General features: G+C 43.1%; 1 protein-coding gene across 2 annotated transcripts in view; it reads right to left on the reverse strand.

Annotated features, from left to right (window-relative positions):
• The window catches only part of LOC135552367 (plectin-like), a 191656-nt gene extending 170182 nt beyond the window's left edge, over positions 1–21474 (reverse strand). For both annotated transcript variants that reach the window (XM_064983936.1, XM_064983935.1), the window contains exons 1-2: positions 21111–21474; positions 3501–3711 (exon numbers count right to left, since the gene is read on the reverse strand). In XM_064983936.1, coding sequence (XP_064840008.1) covers positions 3501–3708 — 208 coding nt within the window. In that variant the 5' untranslated portion in view covers positions 3709–3711; positions 21111–21474. The remainder of the gene's footprint in view (positions 1–3500; positions 3712–21110) is intronic.
• Positions 21475–23786: the final 2312 nt, after the last annotated feature.

Genomic DNA, 23786 nt, shown 5'->3' on the forward strand with positions numbered 1-23786 from the left:
TGTTGACTGAAGTTTTTTTTACTCCAAGCTTTCTATGAGAATGTTTGAGAAAAACACCAAAAGAAGAATTCTCTCTATCATATACTGTAGTATACACAAACCTAGGCAATCACCTGTTTGGCAATGCCTCCTCTGAAGGTATAGGGGCAGTCTCCAGAATAAACAAGGCAGTAGGCAAAACAAGGCAGTAGGCAGAACAAGCAAGGAGGTGGGCAGATCCAAGAATGAACTAGCGAGATCCTATTGGCGCATTACAGCATGTATTTGCACATTTCCATTTGGGAATGTGCACGTATACAATACTCAATTCGCCCTTGCTCTCCTTCTCAACAACATTTTTATAAACTTTGACAAAAGGGACAAGTCTAAGTTTCATCTATAGCTCCATCTTCTCCCACCTCTGAACTTCCTCTCCTCACCATATTTGGTGGGGAGAAGTTCTGAACGGATGCTTCAGATCTATACATTCTGTGAGATGTCCGTCTCCTTCTACCATCTGTGGCCTTAGTACTGACTAAAAGTTATTTTCCGATGGAGATTGTCCACTGAGCTATCTTTTTAGTTCAGAACGAGGCTTAATCTGTGTCTGGGAAACCGCCCCTTAGTGTTAAACTAGTTCTCTCTTCAGTGAAGACTCTGGATGGTATTTGAACATGGGATACCATGGTACCACACTAACACCAACATTGCATTCCTCTCATAGGCTTATCACAATGCTTGCAACAGTAAACATCTGTCCAGTGAACCGGTCCTCTGTCACATCACTCCAGAAGGAAGGGTTAGTGTTTAATGTGTCCTTATAATTAATCACTGACCAAGGTCACACACCACCAGGGGTGTCATTTATGCAAATAAGTCTGCATAGTTGGAAAATGGGTAATAATTGTCCACACTGGCACCATTAAGTCACCTCCCAAAACCTTGTAAATTTCCCCAGGGTCAAATGCCTGGTATTCCAGGCATAACTGGAAAGTGAAGCATTTGAGATATAACAGACTGCCGATGGCTTGCGTAAAAAGGAACTGGTTTAACTAGCCCAAACCATCTACAGTGACCTCTGACACGTAGGGGTCAATTGAAGAGGCCTGCTCCACTAGGGTCAGAGGTCAGTGAAATGTCTGTGGGAAAGTAGGCTACCACACGACACCCTCAACAAAACATAAGCGTACAAAGTGCTTCTGCTAAAAATAACTTGAGAAAGCTATCCACTACCAGTAAATGGAGACTATTCTGCAGTCTTCTGTGTACAGTACTACTACGTGCAAATAAATTTGCCTGTATGGCCAGCAGCTATAAAAGCAGCGGGATAACAAACGGTCCTGTCTCCAGTTGTTGTGAGTTAAGGTTGCTGTGGCCTCGCTTGTCAGACACACAGCTGATGTACGAGACCAGTGCTATTGTGACTGCAAACCTGGGAGTCATATAACCACCTCCTTTATCTAAATGCATCTTATGTTTGGCAGCATCCTTCACACATGCTGCCAAACATACCCTCGTAGAACTGACTATGCTACTAATTCTTGACTTCGGCGATGTCATTTACAAAATAGCCTCCAACACTCTACTCAGCAAATTGGATGCAGCACCATACACCACCCACCACTGCGACCTGTATGCTCTCGTTGGCTGGCCCTCGCTTCATATTCGTCACCAAACCCACTGGCCCCAGGTCATCTATAAGTCTTTGCTAGGTAAAGCCCCGTCTTATCTCAGCTCACTGGTCACCATAGCAGCACCCACCTGTAGCACGCGATCCAGCAGGTATATTTCACTGGTCACCCCCAAAGCCAATTCCTCCTTTGGATGCCTTTCCTTACAGTTCTCTGTTGCCAATGACTGGAACGAACTGCAAAAATCACTGAAGCTGGAGACTCGTATGTCCCTCACTAACTTTAAGCATCAGCTTTCAGAGCAGCTCAGAGATTACTACACCTGTACATAGCCCATCCAACTACCTCATCCCCATTCTGTTATTTATTTTGCTCCTTTGCACCACAGTATCTCTACTTGCACATTGATCTTCTGCACATCTATCACTCCAGTGTTTAATTGCTATATTGTAATTATTTCACCACTATGGCCTATTTATTGCCTTACCTCCCTTATCCTACCTCATTTGCACACACTGCATATAGACTTTTCTATTGTATTATTGACTGTATGTTTGTTTATTCCATGTGTAACTCTGTGCTGTTGTTTGTGTCACACTGCTTTGCTTTATCTTGGCCAGGTCGCAGTTGTAAATGAGAACTTGTTCTCAACTAGCCTACCTGGTTAAATAAATAAAGGTGAAATAAAAAAATCAAATACAATTTTTAGATGCCCATTTAATTTCAATGAGCATCTGTCTGGGTGCTTAGTCTACTTCTGTATGTACTAATTACTCTCAGCCGACTTCATTAGCAAACACATTAGTCAGTCAAAACCATATTTCCCTCTATCACACAGAATATAAATATTCAACAGCCATATACATCCTTATCTACGCCATAGCTGTGAAGCATAATTCCCTGACACTCTTCACTGCAGGGAGACCACCATGCTGCACTACTCAATAAGAGCCACAGGGTGTTAGCCAAGAGAGCCTACTTGTAACACAAGGGCTCTCCCTGTACAGGACAGAACTAGCAGCAAGTTATAATTAAACAGACATAACTAAGCAGATTAGAATAGATAATAGCTTTTAAATAAATGTTTGATACAGTTAGTAAAATCTGGGTCACAAAGGGCGTCCTTGGAGAAATTGTGGTTAAGTGCCTTGCTTAAGGGCACAACTGCCCAACGCTGTAACCTCGAGGCTACCTGCCGCGGTGCAGCTGAGTGAACATAAATAAAAAGCTTTCAAAAGAAAACCATTTTAATCTCCAAACTGCATCTTCCAACTCTTGTTGTGCTGACCAATGATAATATCCAGCCACAATGCTACCGCTGTCTAAGTACTCCACCCCACTGAATCAAATCGATACGGTTTATTCCATCTGAGAGTCAGTGCTGACACAGCAACATAATCACACCACAATATCAGTGGCCAGACACAGACTGTCCCCCAAATGGCACCCTATTTCCTATATAGTGCACTTGTTTTGAAGTCACAGTGTCATATAGTAGACTTGAAGTTGGAGCCAAGGAAGGAGAGCCCTGAGATTGACAGAGACAAGCTCTGACAGCCTAATACACCCTTTGGAATTCAAATGGGAAACTTAGAGTTGTTACCATAATAGCTTAGCTCCTAAAGCCTCATTAGCAATGCAATGGCAATGTCATTACTGAATCACAAGCTGTATAAAACACTTGGAGATCGTCTAGGAGAGCAATGAAAATGAATGTATCAGTCCTCTGCTCTTGTCCAAAAAGTGTGCGATGTGCGGCGTAGTATAGTGTATCTGATTAATAATCTCTGTGTGTACGTGTGTATTTTACCAGGCAGATCAATTAAGAACAAATTATTTCTGACTCAGTCCTCTGTGTGTGCATTCCACGCTCAATTAGTCCAAGCTTACCTGCGATACGGAGAACGGCCCTCTCCGCCGAGTCCAGCACATGCACGTCTCCTGAGGTAGACTTGGAACGTTTGATCTGGTGATGTTTGGAGAGGTTCCAGGGCATGGTGTCTCCAGGGAACGGTGAGCTGCTCAGCTCACTGGAGCTCTCCTCAGATGCAGCCCGCACCAAAGGATACCTCTTAGTATTCTCCTTAAGTTCCTCCATGGCCTGCATGAGCAACAAAGGAATAATGAATATGTGCAGTATAGGATGGTGAGAAAACACAAGGGTGTGTTGTGCTGTGGACTCCAAGTTCAATGGAGCATCTTGGTACCTAAAATAGTAAATTCTCCTACTAGGTGATAACATATAGACTAGATGGATTACATGCCTAGTGTATATTAGTACTGGGGGAACACAGAAAATCAGGTTCAGAAACTGTACAAAAGACAACCACTTCAGCCAGATAAAACTAAAATGTAACCTTGTACAGATACAGTCGACTGTAAATGGTCCGAGAGAGAAAGTGAGAATTCTTAAGCTACACTCTCCGTGATGATGCACCAAGTCAGCTAGCCTCCTTTTCAGCTGAGTCACCATACAGTAATCAGGCTGCTCTCCACAGGGGCGCTGGCTGCCTCACCAGCCCGGCACTGATTGGACGAGAGCAGACAGGACCATGTTCCCAAGGGTAACCAGGCATAGAGTGCATCAGGCACGGTTTACACAGTGGCTATGATATCAGTGTAGCCTATCTCTCCACCGGCTAGGACAGCAAAGTGACAGCAACAATACACTTTAATAAAACCTATGCTACATACAGTATCAACACATAGGCTATGAAGCATCACAAGACAGCCTGCTGTAAGATAGCTTACTGTATTCCTGTCTAGTAGGGATCTTCAATAATATAGAGCAATGGGCATGTAATGAACATGCAATAAATCACCAACTTTGGTAAGTAAAGTGATAACACTGATCACTATGTTAAGTAAAGTAATACTGTGAAGGAAAATGTTACGTTTGTGCTTTTCTAATAACTAATTCAACTGGGTTCATGCAAATAACTGATTGATGTCTGGGAGGAATCCTCGCTATCAGCATAAGCAATTTAGCAGGACGCTCAGAACATTGTTTTGAGAACGGAAAGGGATATTTCAGTTTCAAGGTCTCAGCTTGGAGAGAAGAAGTCTCGTGAGGTATTGGTCAGTCACATGCATGAACCAAAAGTTAATGACGAATTAATGAATAATGTAAATCATGCACATATAACTTGTAAGCAGTATATAAGAGAAAAAACGGGACTGCCCCGATGGAGCGCACTTCAGACCGATACTTGAGGCACATGAATCTGTAGCCATATTACTTCAATGGTATTTAACATGAGATCCTCTCTAAGCTTTACAGGAATGTGGTTCTGAAAATAAACGGAAACTCCACCTTTGGCATTTTTGTGTATTCTGTAGATGTTATAACAATTTTTTGCTACCACTGTATCAAAGGTATCATCTAAGTGAGTTTCAGAGATTGTCAGAATATAAATGTCATCTGTTACTAGCAGATTACTGATTTCATGAATCTTGTTTCTTAAGGTACATATGTTAACGTGGGCTATGTTTAGCACTTTTCTGGGATGCTTGATTGTTTTCATTTCTTTACTAGGAAGTTTAACAGAAGTAGACATGCTCATATTATTTATGTTAGTGCTGGGTGAGCTGCATAAAGTGGACTATCCTACATGGGCACACTGCCTCATTGCTAACAGTATAACTCTGGTTCATATGTAAATGATTACTGCATACAATAGCTATAGGATCAGCAGAGGCATTCAGGGCAGTTGGAGGGACATAAATTAGGTGACATACATTGCGTCTTCCAACACCACGCCAATGGGATAATGTACATTTGCTGAATCATAATGACAACTCAGTGACACAATGGTAGGGATTAACTGAGATGGGCTTCGATCTCTGATAAGTCATTGTCTCCACGCAGCCTTATAATGCTGTGAAAGGATTCAGGAACACAAATGATTTGGGTGGATCCAAATCCTCCTTATAGAACAAGCATCTGCTGTCTGCTGAAATGTTTAATGCACTGATTTTGGGAGGGCACAGGGACAGATATTATGACGCGTTTGTTGGTGTCAAACAGAGACCCAATCAGTTCTTTAAAAGGGCCTTACCCTTCCTTACTCTTCTTTAAGTCACCACACACAGAGAGAGAGGTGCGGTTAGCCTACCATTTTAAGTATTTTATTAGGCCTATGTGGTCTAAAATGGAAGGAAAATACAATCACACGGATCCACTTTTATAGCCAATATAGCGATGCACAGACAGTGCATTGTGCAAAACAAACCCTTGCAATATCAACTGGAATTACATGGGTATATTACTGGACTTTTTGTTGAAAAAAAAATATATATATATATGAATGGGAAGAGACAGTCACTGGCAAACGTGGTTACAAACCCGACAACACTATATAGTATCCCTACCTGTTGAGAAAGGTGCATTGCCTAATTATAATACACAAAGTAAGCAAAAAAATAAAATGCATCATTCCAACATTGCCTAAAATGATGAATAAGATACTAATGAGATAGACCTATATATGCAATATAACAATTGAGATGTACAAACTATGGCATAAGGGGATGATGAGTGTATAAGAGGCAAGCCGTAATTTTGATTAAGACGTTAATGAGCGAGCTAAGATGGACATAGTCGATATTCCTATAATGGCGCCGGAGGATATTGCAGCCATTTAACAGTTTCCTAACCAACTGCTATTTTGTTTGTTTTTTTCGCATTGTTTGTTACTTATTTTTTTACTTATTTTGTACATAATGTTGCTACTATCGTCTCTTATGACAAAAAAATACTTCTGGACATTAGAACAGTGATTACTCAGCTCGAACTGGACAAAGAATTTTTCTTTAATGAGTCCGACGCGAAGGACACGCTGCTTTCTTGAGACCAGGCCCAAATCCCCATCATTTGCATGAAAAAAAGACAGAAAAAGGGTGGGAGGTCGAGCTGCCTTCTGAGAATTTGTAGGTGAGTGAGTAAACCTCCACTGCCATCCGTACTATTGGCCAACGTGCAGTCATTGGAAAATAAAAATGGATGATCTACGATTAAGACTATCCTGCCAACGGGACATTGAAAACAGCAATATCTTAGGTTTCACCGAGTTGTGGCTGAACGACGACACGGATAATATAGAGCTGGCTGGGTTTTCCGTGCTTCGGCAGAACAGAGAAGCTACGTCTGGTAAGACGCGGGCGGTCATGTGTCTATTTGTCAATAACAGCTGGGGCGTAATGTCTCATATTAAAGTAGTCTCAACGTATTGCTCACCTGAGGTAGAGTACCTCATAATAAGCTGTAGACCACACTATCTATATTATTCGTAGCAATCTCTATACCACCACAAACCGATGCTGGCATGAAGACCGCACTCAACGAGCTGTATAAGGCCATAAGCAAGCAAGAAAATGCTCATCTAGAAGTGGTGCACCAACTGGGCGGAGACTTTAATGCAGGCAAACTTAAGACCATTTTACCTCATTTCACATGTGCAACCAGAGGGGAAAAAAACTCTAGACCACCTTTACTCCACACAGAGAGAGATGCATACAAAGCTCTCCCTCACCTTCCATTTAGCAAATATGTCCAGTATTCTATCCTCCTGATTCCTGATTGTAAAAAAGAAATGAAGCAGGAAGTACCAGTGACTCGCTCAATAGGGAAGTGGTCAGATGATGTGGATGCTACCAATGGCATTGAGGAGTATATACCACCTGTCACCAGCTTCATCAATAAGTTCATCGACAACGTCCACCCCACAGTGTCCATACATACATACATACATACATACATATCCCAACCAGAAGCCATGGATTACAGGCAACATCCGCACCGAGCTAAAGGCTAGAGCTGACGCTTTCAAGGAGTGGACACTAATCTGGATGCTTATAAGAAATCCAGCTATGCCCTCAGGTAAACCATCAAACAAGTAAAGCATCAATACAGGACTAAGATTGAATCCTACTACACTGGCTCTGACACTCATCGGATGTGGCAGGGCTTACAAACTATTACGGACTACAAAGGGAAACCCAGCCGCAAGCTGCCCAGTGACAGCGCACCTACCAGACAAGCTAAATGCCTTTTATGCTCGCTTCGAGGCAAGCAACACTGAAACATGCATGAGAGCACCAGCTGTTCCGGACGACTGTGTGATCACTCTCTCGGTAGCCAATGTGAGTAAGATCTATAAACAGGTCAACATTCACAAAGCTGTGGGGGCAGATGGATTACCAGGATGTGTACTCAAAGCATGCACTCACCAACTGGCAAGTGTCTTCACTGACATTTTCAACCTATCCCTGAACAAGTCTGTAATATCTACATGTTTCAAGCAGACCACCATAGTCCCTGTTCCCAAGGAAGCAAAAGTAACCTGCCTAAATGATTACCGCCCCGTAGCACTCATGTCGGTAGCCATGAAGTGCTTTGAAAGGCAGGTCATGGCTCACATCAACACCATCATCCCGGAAACCCGGAAACCCACTCCAATTTGTATACCGCCCCAACAGATCCACAGATGACGCAATCTCAATTGCACTCCACACTGCCCTTTCCCACCTGAACAAAAGGAACACCTATGGGAGAATGCTGTTAATTAACTACAGTTCAGTGTTCAACACCATAGTGCCCACAAAGCTCATCACTAAGCTAAGGAACCTGGGACTAAACACCTCCCTCTGAAACTGGATCCTGGACTTCTTGACTGGCCACCCCCAGGTGGTAAGGGTAGGCAACAACATATCTGCCACACTGATCCTCAACACTGGGGCCCCTCAGGGGTGCGTGCTTAGTCCCCTCCTTGACTCCCTGTTCACCGAAGGCGGGCCGAACAGGGCCCCATTAACATCGCTGGGGCTGTAGAGGAGTGGGTCGAGAGTTTCACATATCTTGGTGTCCACATCACCAACAAAATATTATGGTCCAAACACACCAAGACAGTCGTGAAGAGGGCACGACAACACGTTTTCTCCCTCGGGAGACTAAAAAGATTTGGCATGGGTCCCCAGATCCTCAAACGGTTCTACAGCTGCACCATCGAGAGCATGGTTTCATCACTGCCTGCAATGGCAACTTACTTGGGATCTGACCTTAAGGTGCTACAGAGGGTAGTGCATATGGCCCAGTACGTCACTTGGGCCAAGTGTCTTGCCATCCAGTACCTCTATACCAGGCGGTGTCAGAGAAAGGCCTAAAAAAATTCCAAAGACTCCAGTCACCCAAGTCATAGACTGTTCTTTCTGCTACTGCACGGCAAGTGGTACCGGAGCGCCAAGTCTGGGACCAAAAGGCTTCTTAACAGCTTCTACCGCCAATCCATAAGACTGCTGAACAATTAATCAAATGGCACCTGGACTATTTACATTGACACCCCCCTTTGTTTTTACACTGCTGCTACTCACTGTTCATTATCACTTTACCAACACCTATAAAAAATTATCAACTAAACCCCGCACATTGACTTGGTACCGTTAGCCCCTGTATAAAGCCTCATTATTGTTCTTTTATTGTGTTACTTAGTTTTTTTACTTTGGTTTATTTAGTAAATATTTTATTAAATCTTTCTTGAACTGCATTGTTGGTTAAGGTCCTGTATTTCACTGAGATAATACCTGGAGTACCCCTCTCAGGAAGATAATTACTTCCCATTATTCCTAAACTACATAATTTCTATTCAGAGCGGCATTGCCTTCTGCCTGGATAGCACCCAAGCATGTCCAAGGTGAAGGCAACGGTTTGAGTTACTAGGCAACCTTGAGGAGTTTTAAAGGGTATGCTACTCCAGAAGGTTCTCTGGATGTAAAAGAAACAGGGAAAGTCATCAGTGTTTGCTCATTTGAATAGACTTTGGCAGTGCATGAATCACTCCCAGATCATTGGGTGAGGTTAAGAAGTTGTAGAAAGTAGGTGTGGATGTGTCTGTACAGTCTTAGACAACTCCCTTTCCTTCTCTAATTTCCTTTATGCTTTAAATTACTCAACCTGGTCTCAGAGAAGATACTACAACCTGGTCTCAGAGCATTTTGCAATGTCCTGTGTTGAAATCCCCAAACCTATTTAGTATGTATTCATTTGTGGGTGTCCATCACTTATTCCATATGATATGTTACGAATTTGCAAAATGTACAATTTGGTACGAATTTGCAAAACATATGATATATTGAATTCTAGCTGTGTGGCTAGGTGGCTAACGTTAGCTCACTGGCTAATGTAAGCTAGGCTAGGGGGGGGGGGGGTCAGGATTAAGGTTAAGTTCAGGAGTTCGGTTAAAGGGTTAAGGGTTAAAGTTTCTTTAAAAAAAAACATTTGGGAACCTCTGCCTTAAATGAAAACTACAACCAAAAACTATATTTTGGTATTTGTTTCATCCCAAAATGGTTTTGTTTGTCAGCAATCAAGGATTTCAAGACATGTAAATTTCAAAATACAGAAATCATCCCGTTTGATGTATTTTGAAGCAAATACCAAAAGAGAGTTTTTGGGTGGGAGTTTTCCTTTAACACTATAACTGCTAAAGCTGTCATTATGACTGCTCATTAATTAATTAATTGTATTACTCTTCCATTTTTAAAGGCATGCCCCCCTTCATCCTTGACTTTCCCGAATAAGTCTACATAAATCACTGTCGTTGTTAGAATCACAATATCAAACAGAACTGCTGTTATAACCAATTTGATTCAAATGATTTTCCCATTTACACCCGACATTAGGGTCTGCTCCACCTATTCTCGCAACATTGGAAGGTGCAGTGGCCAGTTGATCAACCCCGATAATTTCCTCGAAACTGAACCTAAACTATTTTCACACATATAACAACAGATTAAATAAATGAAGTAAAGTATGATGGGGGAGAAAGGGAGAGAATGGGTGAGTTGATGAGTGAGGGGAAGCGGATAATGCATAATTATGGAATCACCAATTGTGAATGAAGAACAGGGCGGGAAATTCTACTATATTGGTATATTCTAATTATTATCTCAAAATGGTAGTACCCTATTTCAGTCCATGAAATCCAAGCAGTCTTACCAGTCTACTCTGGCCTACTTGTAATACACAGTGAGATCATTCGTCATTTACAATGGCAAGAAGACCAAGAAGACTGGATGCACATGCTGTGTTAGCGCTGCTACAAGATCTGAATGAAAACGACTCAGATGGTGGGGAAGAAATTAATCATGACATCTTTGATTGTTATTATTCTGATTCTGAGCCTCAGCCGGAAGGCTCAGACGGAAGGCTCAGACGAGGCCTAAGCACAAAAAAAAAACAGAATGATAAACACGGGAGCTGATGCCCGCGCCTACACCAAACGGTGAGACAAGAGAAAGGTAGGGACAGCACCATTTTGGAAAAAAAGATCCACATTGGGAAACAGTGGTCGGATTGTCGGAGAATGTGGGGTCACCAGGCTGCTCGTTATGGTGGACACCTGCACGGCGGGTTCAACTGGTTCACTTGTCTGACTGCTTGCATGATGACGAGTTTCTTGCACGACTGCACTATCTGGATGATGCTTTTTCCTCGCCTGAATGATCTGAATCTAGGACTCTCAGCAACTACATTCAATGTGGGGGACAGAATTGAGGCTATGATTAAGAATTTGGAGCTCCTCTCTGTCTGCATTAACCTCTTGAAACTCTGGGGGCGCTATTTCATTTTTGGATGAAAAACGTTCCCGTTTTAAACAAGATATTTTGTCACAAAAAGATGCTCGACTATGCATATAATTGATAGCTTTGGAAAGAAAACACTCTTAATTTTCCAGAACTGCAAAGATATTGTCTGTGAGTGCCCCAGAACAGGAGCTACAGGCAAAAACCAAGATGAAACGGCAACCAGGAAATGAGCAGGATTTTTGAGGCTCTGTTTTCCATTGTCTCCTTATATGGCTGTGAATGCGACAGGAATGCAGCATTGTGACGTATTTGTAGGCATATCATTGGAAGATTGACCATAAGAGACTACATTTTCCAGGTGTCCGCCCGGTGTCCTCCGTCGAAATTGGTGCGTCATTTTCAGCTGCTGGTATTTTTCCATGGGATTCTGGGGGGAAAGCAGGCTTCCACGAACGGCATATATGTGAAAAAGAGATGTGTGAAAAAACACCTTGAGGTTTGATTCTAAACAACGTTTGCCATGTTTCGGTCGATATTATGGAGTTAATTCGGAAAAAGTTTGACGTTTTGGTGACTGAATTTTCGGTTCGTTTCGGTAGCCAAATGTGATGTACAAAACGGAGCGATTTCTCCTACACAAAGATTCTTTCAGGAAAAACTGAACATTTGCTATGCAACTGAGAGTCTCCTCATTGAAAACATCCGAAGTTCTTCAAAGGTAAATGATTTTATTTATTTGGTTTTTGTGAAAATGTTGCGTGCTAAATGATACGCAAAATGCTAAGCTAGCTTGCAATACTCTTACACAAATGCTTGATTTGCTATGGTTCAAAAGCATATTTTGAAATTCTGAGATGACAGTGTTGTTAAGAAAAGGCTAAGCTTGAGAGCAGGCATATTATTTTCATTTCATTTGCGATTTTCAGAAATCGTTAACGTTGCGTTATGCTAATGAGCCTGAGGCTGTATTCACGATCCCGGATACGGGATGGGTAGTATCAAGAAGTTAACAAGGACAGCACACAGGTCTTTCCATCATTGTATTTTTTGTGTGCAAATTAACTCAAGCTTACATGTCAAATGTGATATAGCGAAGCACCTGAGCGAGTTGGCTGTGCAATTATGCAGGTACTTCCCAAAACGGATGACACAAACAACTGGATTCGTTATCCCTTTCATGCCCTGCCTCCAGTCCACTTACCGATATCTGCCTAGTCAAAATTGCAACAAGCGGTTCTGTGAAAAAATGAATTTAATCACTAGCCACTGCCAGATTTCTGGATTTCTGATTTCTGAATCTTACTTCCGGCGCCGACAGAGATGGCTGCCTCGCTTAGCGTTCCTAGGAAACTATGCAGTTTTTTGTTTTTTTACGTGTTATTTCTTACATTAGTACCCCAGGTCATCTTAGGTTTCATTACATACAGTCGAGAAGAACTACTGTATATAAGATCAGCGTCAACTCACCATCAGTACGACCAAGAATATGTTTTTCGCGACGCGGATCCTGTGTTCTGCCTTACAAACAGGACAACGGAATGGATCGCATGCAGCGACCCAAAAAACGACTCCGAAAAAGAGGGAAACGAGGCGGTCTTCTGGTCAGACTACGGAGACGGGCACATCGTTCCCCACTTCCTAGCATTCTTCTAGCCAATGTCCAATCTCTTGACGACAAGGTTGATGAAATCCGAGCAAGGGTAGCATTCCAGAGGGACATCAGAGACTGTAACGTTCTGTGCTTCACGGAAACATGGCTCACTGGAGAGACGCTATCCGAAGCGGTGCAGCCAACGGGTTTCTCCACGCATCGCGCCGACAGAAACAAACACCTTTCTGGTAAGAAGAGGGGTGGGGGTGTATGCCTTATGGCTAACGAGGCATGGTGCGATGAAAGAAACATACAGGAACTCAAATCCTTCTGTTCACCTGATTTAGAATTCCTCACAATCAAATGTAGACCGCATTATCTACCAAGAGAATTCTCTTCGATTATAATCACAGCCGTATATATATCCCCCCCCAAGCAGACACATCGATGGCTCTGAACAAACTTTATTTAACTCTTTGCAAACTGGAAACCATTTATCCGGAGGCTGCATTCATTGTTGCTGGGGATTTTAACAAGGCTAATCTGAAAACAAGACTCCCTAAATTTTATCAGCATATCGATTGCGCAACCAGGGGTGGGAAAACCTTGGATCAATGTTACTCTAACTTCCGCGACGCATATAAGGCCCTGCCCCGCCCCCCTTTCGGAAAAGCTGACCACGACTCCATTTTGCTGATACCTGCCTACAGACAAAAATGTAAAAAAGAAGCTCCCACGCTGAGGTCTGTCCAACGCTGGTCCGACCAAGCTGACTCCACACTCCAAGACTGCTTCCATCACGTGGACTGGGACATGTTTCGTATTGCGTCAGATAACAACATTGACGAATACGCTGATTCGGTGTGCGAGTTCATTAGAACGTGCGTTGAAGATGTCGTTCCCATAGCAACGATTAAAACATTCCCTAACCAGAAACCGTGGATTGATGGCAGCATTCGCGTGAAACTGAAAGCGCGAACCACTGCTTTCAATCAGGGAAAGGTGTCTGGTAACATGACTGAATACAAACAGTGCAGCTATTCCCTCCGTAAGGCTATCAAACAAGCTAAGCGTCAGTACAGAGACAAAGTAGAATCCCAATTCAACGGCTCAGACACAAGAGGCATGTGGCAGGGTCTACAGTCAATCACGGACTACAGGAAGCAATCCAGCCCAGTCACGGACCAGGATGTCTTGCTCCCAGGCAGACGAAATCACTTTTTTGCCCGCTTTGAGGACAATACAGTGCCACTGACACGGCCTGCAACGGAAACATGCAGTCTCTCCTTCACTGCAGCCGAGGTGAGTAAAACATTTAAACGTGTTAACCCTCGCAAGGCTGCAGGCCCAGACAGCATCCCCAGCCGCGCCCTCAGAGCATGCGCAGACCAGCTGGCTGGTGTGTCTATGGACATATTCAATCAATCCCTATACCAGTCTGCTGTTCCCACATGCTTCAAGAGGGTCACCATTGTTCCTGTTCCCAAGAAAGCTAAGGTAACTGAGCTAAACGACTACCGCCCCGTAGCACTCACTTCCGTCATCATGAAGTGCTTTGAGAGACTAGTCAAGGACCATATCACCTCCAACCTACCTGACACCCTAGACCCACTCCAATTTGCTTACCGCCCAAATAGGTCCACAGACGATGCAATCTCAACCACACTGCACACTGCCCTAACCCATCTGGACAAGAGGAATACCTATGTGAGAATGCTGTTCATTGACTACAGCTCGGCATTCAACACCATAGTACCCTACGGGCCACCCCCAGGTGGTGAGGGTAGGTAACAACATCTCCTCCCCGCTGATCCTCAACACTGGGGCCCCACAAGGGTGCGTTCTGAGCCCTCTCCTGTACCCCCTGTTCACCCACGACTGCGTGGCCACACACATCTCCAACGCAATCATCAAGTTTGCGGACGACACAACAGTGGTAGGCTTGATTACCAACAACGACGAGACGGCCTACAGGGAGGAGGTGAGGGCCCTCGGAGTGTAGTGTCAGGAAAATAACCTCACACTCAACGTCAACAAAACTAAGGAGATGATTGTGGACTTCAGGAAACAGTAGAGGGAACACCCCCCTATCCACATCGATGGATCAGTAGTGGAGAGAGTAGCAAGTTTTAAGTTCCTCGGCATACACATCACAGACAAACTGAATTGGTCCACTCACACAGACAGCATCGTGAAGAAGGCGCAGCAGCTCCTCTTCAACCTCAGGAGGCTGAAGAAATTTGGCTTGTCACCAAAAGCACTCACAAACTTCTACAGATGCACAATCGAGAGCATCCTGGCGGGCTGTATCACCCACCGCCTGGTACGGCAACTGCTCCGCCCTCAACCGTAAGGCTCTCCAGAGGGTAGTGAGGTCTGCACAACGCATCACCGGGGGCAAACTACCTGCCCTCCAGGACACCTACACCACCCGATGTTACAGGAAGGCCATAAAGATCATCAAGGACATCAACCACCCGAGCCACTGCCTGTTCACCCCGCTATCATCCAGAAGGCGAGGTCAGTACAGGTGCATCAAAGCTGGGACCGAGAGACTGAAAAACAGCTTCTATCTCAAGGCCATCAGACTGTTACACAGCCACCACTAACATTGAGTGGCTGCTGCCAACACACTGACACTGACTCAACTCCAGCCACTTTAATAATAGGAATTGATGGGAAATGATGTAAATATATCACTAGCCACTTTAAACAATGCTACCTTATATAATGTTACTTACCCTACATTATTCTTCTCATATGCATACGTATATACTGTACTCTATATCATCGACTGCATCCTTATGTAATACATGTATCACTAGCCACTTTAACTATGCCACTTTGTTTACATACTCATCTCATATGTATATACTGTACTCGATACCATCTACTGTATCTTGCCTATGCTGCTCTGTACCATCACTCATTCATATATCCTTATGTACATATTCTTTATCCCCTTACACTGTGTATAAGACAGTAGTTTAGGAATTGTTAGTTAGATTACTTATTGGTTATTACTGCATTGTCGGAACCAGAAGCACAAGCATTTTGCTACACTCGCATTAACATCTGCTAACCATGTGTATGTGACAAATAAAATTTGATTTGAATTTGATTTGATTTGGATTTGGATTGGGCTGCTCTCGGAGTATCCTGCCTTGGCAAATCGCACTGTTGAGACACTGATGCCCTTTGTAACCATGTACCTATGTGAGAGTGGATTCTCAGCCCTCACTAGCATGAAAACTAAATACAGGCACAGACTGTGTATGGAAAATGATTTAAGACTGCGACTCTCCAATACAACCCAACATTGCAGAGTTATGTACCTCCTTTCAAGCATACCCTTCTCATTAACATGGGGTGAGTTATTCACAATCTTTTTATAAACAAATTAGGTTTAAAATGTAAGATGGTTAAATAAAAGAGCAAAATGATTTATTATTAAGAGAGAAAGAGAGTATCTGTGACCTTGCATACAGTTACCACTCCCTGTGCAGAAGGTGAATATCAACCCTATACTAGCCAGTCAACTCCAAGAAAGAGTCACCACTGTTGATGTACTGGTTTGACTGGGACAGCAGTTCGAGAAGGACAGAGAATGCCAACAACAATATGAACAGAGAGAGAAACAGACACCCAAACAGTTACCAAAGGCAGACCATCAACAACAGCCAGAGTCTCCAGCCAAGACCCCTCCCATGTTCTGTTGGAGATGTAGCCAAAAGGGATATTCTTCAGCCACATGTCCAAGACCGTATCAAGTAAACCCTTCCAGAAACCACAAATCACAACAGGCTAACAGACCTAACTCCGATCACAGGAACGACCATCCTACTCTGGGTGCTTTGACCAGAGCTGAAACCCCAAGAGTCACTGCCTATGCCTCCCTGTCAACATCCAGTTCCTTTCAGTTAAAACCGCACCAACTTGTGTTACCACTGTCCATAGGCCCGTGGAAGAGCCATACTGGACACCGGGTCATCCTACACACAGCTCATTGAGAATCTGTGGAAGGAGGTTAAAGGTCCACAATACAACTTGAAGCCGTGGACAGAAGGTCCACTCTATCTGACTGATCTGACTGGAGGCTAAACGACCACTTGGATGAAGTGAGGTAGAGTTCCGCCTGTGTAACCGCTCCTATATGATTCCTTCTGTTATCCTACAAACCAAGAACTTTGCTTTTCCTGTCATGTTGGGAATTGATTTCATGTACTTCAGTGGTGTCCAGATTGATATCGCACACAATTGCTACTGGTTTCCACACAATCAGAGCAAGAAGCATTTCTTCCAATCAGAAGCTACGAAGTTACATGAATGGGGACCAAAAGTGTCAGTCTTCTCTGCCTTTGCTCTAGTACCACTAACCCTTGGTAATCCTTCTGATGATCTCCTTTTACAGGCTGTGAGAAGAGCTCAGCTGGAACAGCCAGAGGAGGTAAGGCTGTTACATCAGTTATTCTGCAGCTGTTCTATGTACTTCAAAGCTGGGACGCACCGGGCTCCTGAAGCACAAGATATTCCTTACACAGAAAATGCCAATCAAACAGAAGCCATATCGTTTGTCCCCAGTGAAGATAATCATTCAAAAAGGGACTCATTAATGATATGTTGACACATTATATAATTGAACGTTCCTCCTTTCTCTGGGCTGCTCCTATTGTCCTCATCCAAAAAAAGATTGGTGGTCTTAGATTTTGTGTGGACTATAGGAAGACCAACAATGTTTCCCAGACGAATGCCTATCCTCTTCCCACCGTCCACGAGATCATGGAGTCATTGTCTGGCGCTGTTGTGTTCACCACCCTTGACCTCAATAGTGGCTATTGGCAGGTTGAGATGGACCATGAAAGCAAGGACAAGACTGCTTTTGTCTGTGCTGAGGGCTTGCTTTCCTTTATGGTGGTGCCTTTTTTATTAAAGAATGCACCTGCCACTATCCAAAGACTGATGGAGATCCCTTTGAGCTCACCTAATGCAAAGATCTGTTTCGTCTACCTGGACAATATAATTATCTACTCCCAGACCAGAGTACAACACTTTCTAGATCTTCAAGCAGTGTTGGACAAGCTAAGAGAAGCTGGTCTGACATTGAACATGAAGAAGAGCAACTTCTGCCAAGACTCCTTGAAGTTCCTTGGCCATATTGTGTCTTTTGACAGCATTCATGTGGATCCTGAAAAGACCAAGGCAGTACAAGACTTCCCTGTGCCAACCACACTCAAGGCCCTTCAATGGTTCCTTGGAATGGCATCATCGTTTTGTGTCGAACTTATCCCAGGTGGCAGAACCACTCAACGCATTGAAGCAAAGAGGAGCGAAATTCCTATGGACGGCAGAGTGCCAGACCTCCTTTGAAACCCTGAAACGACACCTTGTCACCCCTCCCATTTTGAGTCATCCCAACTGACTGCCTTTTTGTTGTTTACACTGATGCAAGTGATGTTGGACTTGGTGCGGTCCTAGTCCAACCGACTGGACTTGGCACTGAAGAAGTGCTAGCGTTCGCCAGTCGGAGATTGAATGGAGGAGAACGGAACTACTCTACAACCGAGTAAGAGTGCCTTGCAGTTGTCTGGGCTTTGGAAAAGTGGAGGTATTACCTGGAGGAAAGACACTTCACTGTGGTCACTGACCATTCCTCCCTTGTGTGAGTGTTCAAGACCAACAAACCAAGCACCAGACTCATCAGATGGGCTCTACGGTTGCAAGAGTTCACCTTTGCAGTAGGATACAGGAAAGGAAAATACAACACTGTTCAAGATGCCTTATCCAGAGCTCCTGCTTGTGGTAATGGTGGCCCTCATCTTACATGTGCTACTGTCCTGTCTAGCAGTTGAGACTCACCCAAAACTGACTTTCCCCATCTCTGATGAGGCCATATGGAAGGCCCAACAGGATGATCCAGAAGTACAGGCTTTGTACCAGACTATCCTGGAAGATGGAGAAAAGATGATCAATCCACCATCAAGCTGACCATCATTGAAGACAAAGTCTACCGAGTTGTACAACTACCTCACAGAACACTCTACCAAATGTACATACCTGAACCTCTGCGCCTTCAACTGCTTTAACATTTCCATGAAGAACCATTAGCTGGTCATTTGGGCAGGTTCAAAACCTACAAGCGGTTGCATGCATTACTGTACTGGCCACATCTGAGCATGGATGTGAAGTCACACATCCGAAACTGTCAGGTTTGTCAAATGTACAAACCAGAAGGTAGAAAGCCTGCTGGCAAGTTGCAGCAAACGGTGGTTACCCGACCTTGGGAAATGTTAGGAGTGGATTTGATGGGTCCATTTCCTAGAAGCTCCAATCAGAATGTGTACATGCTTGTTTTTGTTGATTACTATTCTAAGTAGGTGGAGCTCTTTTCCCTGTGTCAGGCCACAGCAAGGACTGTCTCTAACATCCTTACGAAAGAGATCCTGACTCACTGGGGAGTGCCTGATTACATCCTGTGTGATCGAGGTTCCCGATTTGTCTCTGATCTCTGAGGATACCTGCCAAAGCTGGAACCTGAGACAGAAGTTGACCACGGCCTATCACCCACAGACCAACCTCACTGAGAGGGTAAATCGAACCTTGAAGACAATGATCGCTTCCTATGTAGGGAAAAAAAAAAGCTAACAAAACTAGTTTCAGAGTTAGCTAGCTAACATTGGGCCATAACTAGCAATCAAAATGGTTTTCTGATTCGAATAATATTAGTGCACAGATCATACACGTAACATTAGCTAGCGAGCCAGCAAGCTAACGTTTGCTAGCTAACTAACAGTAAGCTTTAACTTGCAATGAAAACAACTTTCTGACATAATTAGAAACTTATATATGAAAATGTAGCTAGACTCGTCCCCATATCTATAGATGAACGCTTCACAGTAGACTGGAACCATTTATCTCCGTTTTGTTTGTAGTTAGATCTTGTTCGACCAGAGTTGTGTCAAGTCACTCTGGTTCACACTGACCGTGGTGTGTGCAGGGAGTAGCCTGTTACTTTTCCAACTGATCTCTCGATAACGCCCGCTAAATTCAGGGCATCAATGTTGTTGAGTAAAGTAGCAAACCTTTTGTAGTTCTCGATGGCTAACATTATATCTTTAAAAAACAGTGCGGTAGAAAGGACTGTCAACACTTACTGAACAGCTCAAGTTAGACAGAACCATGCTACATGGCAGACCAATCCAACCTCATCTCCCGGCATGTCCAGACCATCCATTATCTCAGACAATCATGGCTAGTGGGAAGGTTCCTGCCCTTTTCCATGGCTAAACCAACTAGGCTCGTAATTTACCTATTTTATTTTGTATTTATGGATGAATACAAGTTTGTTATTAATGAACGTTTGCATTTTGATTTTAACAAACATGTTTACGTTCAAATGCCGCTCCTGTGAAGCAGTGATGTGCGACATATGCATAGTTTCCTGAAACTAGTCACATATGAAATGTATTAATTACACGGTTAGAATGTTGCAGTCAGATTGACTGCTCGTTAGCTTGAAGGAGTGTCCCTCGAGGCCCAAGCGGTTCTAGTGTTGATAACCATCTGTGTTATGTAACCATACCTAACCGCATACTAATTTGAGTAGCACAGATTTACATTTACTATTTTACATTTAGTCTATGAGACCAGGCTGGGCAAAGACAGGGCAAATGATTGGATACTGTAGACAGTCTGTAGTGGTCCTTTGACATGGGAAAGGAGTGTCCATTTTATTACCTGTGCTGTATTATAGAGGTAACAGTGGGAGCTGTAAAGGTCCTACTATTTATTATGTTCTATTAAAAACTAGAGAAAAGCCTGACCTCAACAGTGACATCACTAGGAAATGACACGCCCACTGATCGCTTTGAGGGAACTACTGCACCACAACTTTCTGTTGGTTATATCCGCACTGTTTTAAATTGCCATTGGTTTGTATTTAATTTCATTGATTACATTTAAGGTCCCATAACTTTGACTCCTTCGAATTATTTAAAAGACGGTACTCAAAATCAATAAACACTTCCCTAAACAGTCGCAGGACATTAATGAAAAGCATTTTTTTCTTCATTCTGTATCATTACAGGTGCATGATGCCATGACGTTAGTTTGTAGCGAAATTACATGCTGGATGTTATTGATGCTACTGCATGATCAAAGTCATCATCCAGAAATGCAAATGATAACTTGGCAACAATATGGGAGAAGTCATAACAGTTTCGATGACACAAGTGCACATTATAGCTTACGAAACCACATCGACGATGCGGCAAGATAGCCCCAGGATGATATGAGTCATTCGGTAAAACAGTGGATGCTTTTATACTCACGTTCAACCTTGACTGCACTGGTCCAACCACGGTATCGCTCCACGACGTGTTATACAGCAATAAATTACGCTACCAGGTTGAATTGGGAATGTCCTCCCGCCCGTTTCACATAAAAATTAAAGGCCATCGAAAGGCAACTCCTTGGTCTGTATCCCGCGTTGGGCTGTTTAAATAGATGGTCCCTCGAGACATACAGGTTCGGGGAAGATAACCGAGGCTGCCACACACCACTCGCCAAGTAATGGTTGAATCAAGCAGTGTAAAATATCTAGTTTGAAGTTGTATTAGTCGTATGTACGAGATACACGTGACATGTTAAATAGCCTCCTTACACCGTTGAACAAAATGCTTATTTGCAGGTTCCTTCTCAATCTCACTGATAGATTCAGAGGCGCATGGGCAAAGTTATGAGATCAGACTGTATCGCTACTTCTAGAAGCACTATGGAATCCACTAACTAGTTAACGGGATGATGAATATGATTAGGGAAAAATGCAAACGACGCAAAATATGCCACTTTACGGCACAGGACACTAAACGCAGTCTGCCCCGGTCATCATCAACTGGTCTTCTCAGTGGAAATAACAGTGTCAACTCATAAATTACTTCCCAAACGGCACCCTGTTCCCTTCATAGTGTTGATCTCTGGTCAAAAGTTGTTTTTAAAAAACATTTATTTAACCCTTATTTTACCAGGTAAATTGACTTTGAACGCATTCTCATTTACAGCAACGACCTGGGGAATAGTTACAGGGGTGAGCAAAAAAACAATTGGATGCTGGTATAAAAGCCAAATTGGACATTTACACTGGGGTTAACACCTCTACTCGTATGAAAAGTGCCATGGGATCTTTAGTGACCACAGATAGTCAGGACACCTGGAAGACTGCACCCTATACAGGGCAATGCCCCCAATCACTGCCCAGAGGAAAGAGTGCCTCCTACTGGCCCTCCAACACCACTTCCAGTCTCCTATTCAGGGACCAACCAGGACCAACCCGGCTTATCTTCAGAGACAAACCAACAGTAAGAGGCAGTGTGGTATGCTACTGGCAACCTGTCGTTCAGGGCAGGCCAGAGCCCCACCTGTTTTGAGCCCCACATTTTTAGCAAAAATAATAATAAAATAAAAAAACATGCAAAACAGGGACTTGCCTGTTATGCATGTTATTTTGGCATTAATATGTGTCACATATCAGTTTGCAAGCAATGTAAAAAAAAAATATATATATATATCATTGAGTTAATAAATGGTCTCTAGATTTCTTGAATAAGGCAGCTAAAATGCAGGCTCGCTCAGTGCTTTATGTGGTGGTTGGGGAAGCCAGCAGAAAATACAGAGTGTTGTGGCGTGATTGGCTCAGTGTTCTGTCACTCATGGTGACACTACGTCACCATCAAGTCTAAGGGTAGAGGGTAAAATTCTAGCCCCTTGGGTGCTGTTATAGAATTACATTAGAAGTGCCCATCCAAGAAGGCTCAAGGTCATTGGACACAGATAGCAGCAGTCATCATCATGAATGAAGTCCACAATCTACTGGCAAATCCTTTTTAATCCTTGTCATATGAAGAGAAATAATGGAGAGAAATTAGAGATAAAATGTATCTGTGCTCATCGGCCATTGGACACAACAAGTTGGAAATTTCAAATTCAACAATGAGTGTTTTAGAAGGAATAAGTGGCTAACTGCAAGCATTGCAAAGCAATTATTTGCCTGCTATTCAGTCGAGTGTAAATCAGGAACTCAGGCCTCTTTCTAGAGCTACAACCTGAAGTTCACTGACATCATCAAGATTCAACTTCTTTTTATTTTTCAAGTTCCCGGTTGTCTTGAAAGCACCATAAATCCAGAGAATGCCAGACTTTGATGACAAAGTTTGATGACAAAATTTGCCCACGAAGGACCGCCTTCCTGTTCAAGTGAGCACAGCACAACAAGGTGAATCCAAAAATGTCTTGTATGCTGCTGCATAAATTATGTGATATGTATACTGTAAGGTAAGTAAGTTTTAAACTAAGTGTATGTTGTCGAGTAAGCTGTTAGTAGCCCATGTGCCTCACCCTAATAATTTGGTCTATTTTTACCTCATGTAGCCTATAACCTGTTTTTGAGAAATGTGATCATTGAATATTGTAAGAGCTTTCAGCTTTCTGACTTGGTGTACATGGAGAACACTGTAAGAATGGTCCATGTTCTGAATTCTGTCGCTGAACATTTCAAAAGTGCTAAACAAATAGTTATATTGACTACATCCATTCTAGCTCACTCACTAACGTCTTAATCGAAATTACGGATTTCCTCTTATCCACTTGTTGTCCCCTTATGCCAGGGGTGTCAAAGTCAAATGGACGGAGGGCCAAATAAAAAATTTAGCTACAAGCCGAGGGCCGGACTGTTCGAATGTTCATTGAAAAATTTTTAAATGACGCATATAGTCTAGTGAACCTAATTGAACCTACTGAAAACCTAACAAATATATTCCAATATGATCAGATAAATAAAGCAATATTTTCTTATGGCTCTGTCAGTAATCTTTAATTTTCAACAGACACAAAAGACAAATTTCCTTTATATAAAAATCCCCATAACATGAACATTAAATGAAAGAAACCGGTATTCAAGGCACCATCAGTAGCCTATATTTTCTATTTTAGCAAAAGTGGGCTAAATTTAC

This window comes from Oncorhynchus masou, chromosome 13 (assembly GCF_036934945.1).
Source record: "Oncorhynchus masou masou isolate Uvic2021 chromosome 13, UVic_Omas_1.1, whole genome shotgun sequence".
In the NCBI taxonomy this organism is placed as follows: domain Eukaryota; kingdom Metazoa; phylum Chordata; class Actinopteri; order Salmoniformes; family Salmonidae; genus Oncorhynchus; species Oncorhynchus masou.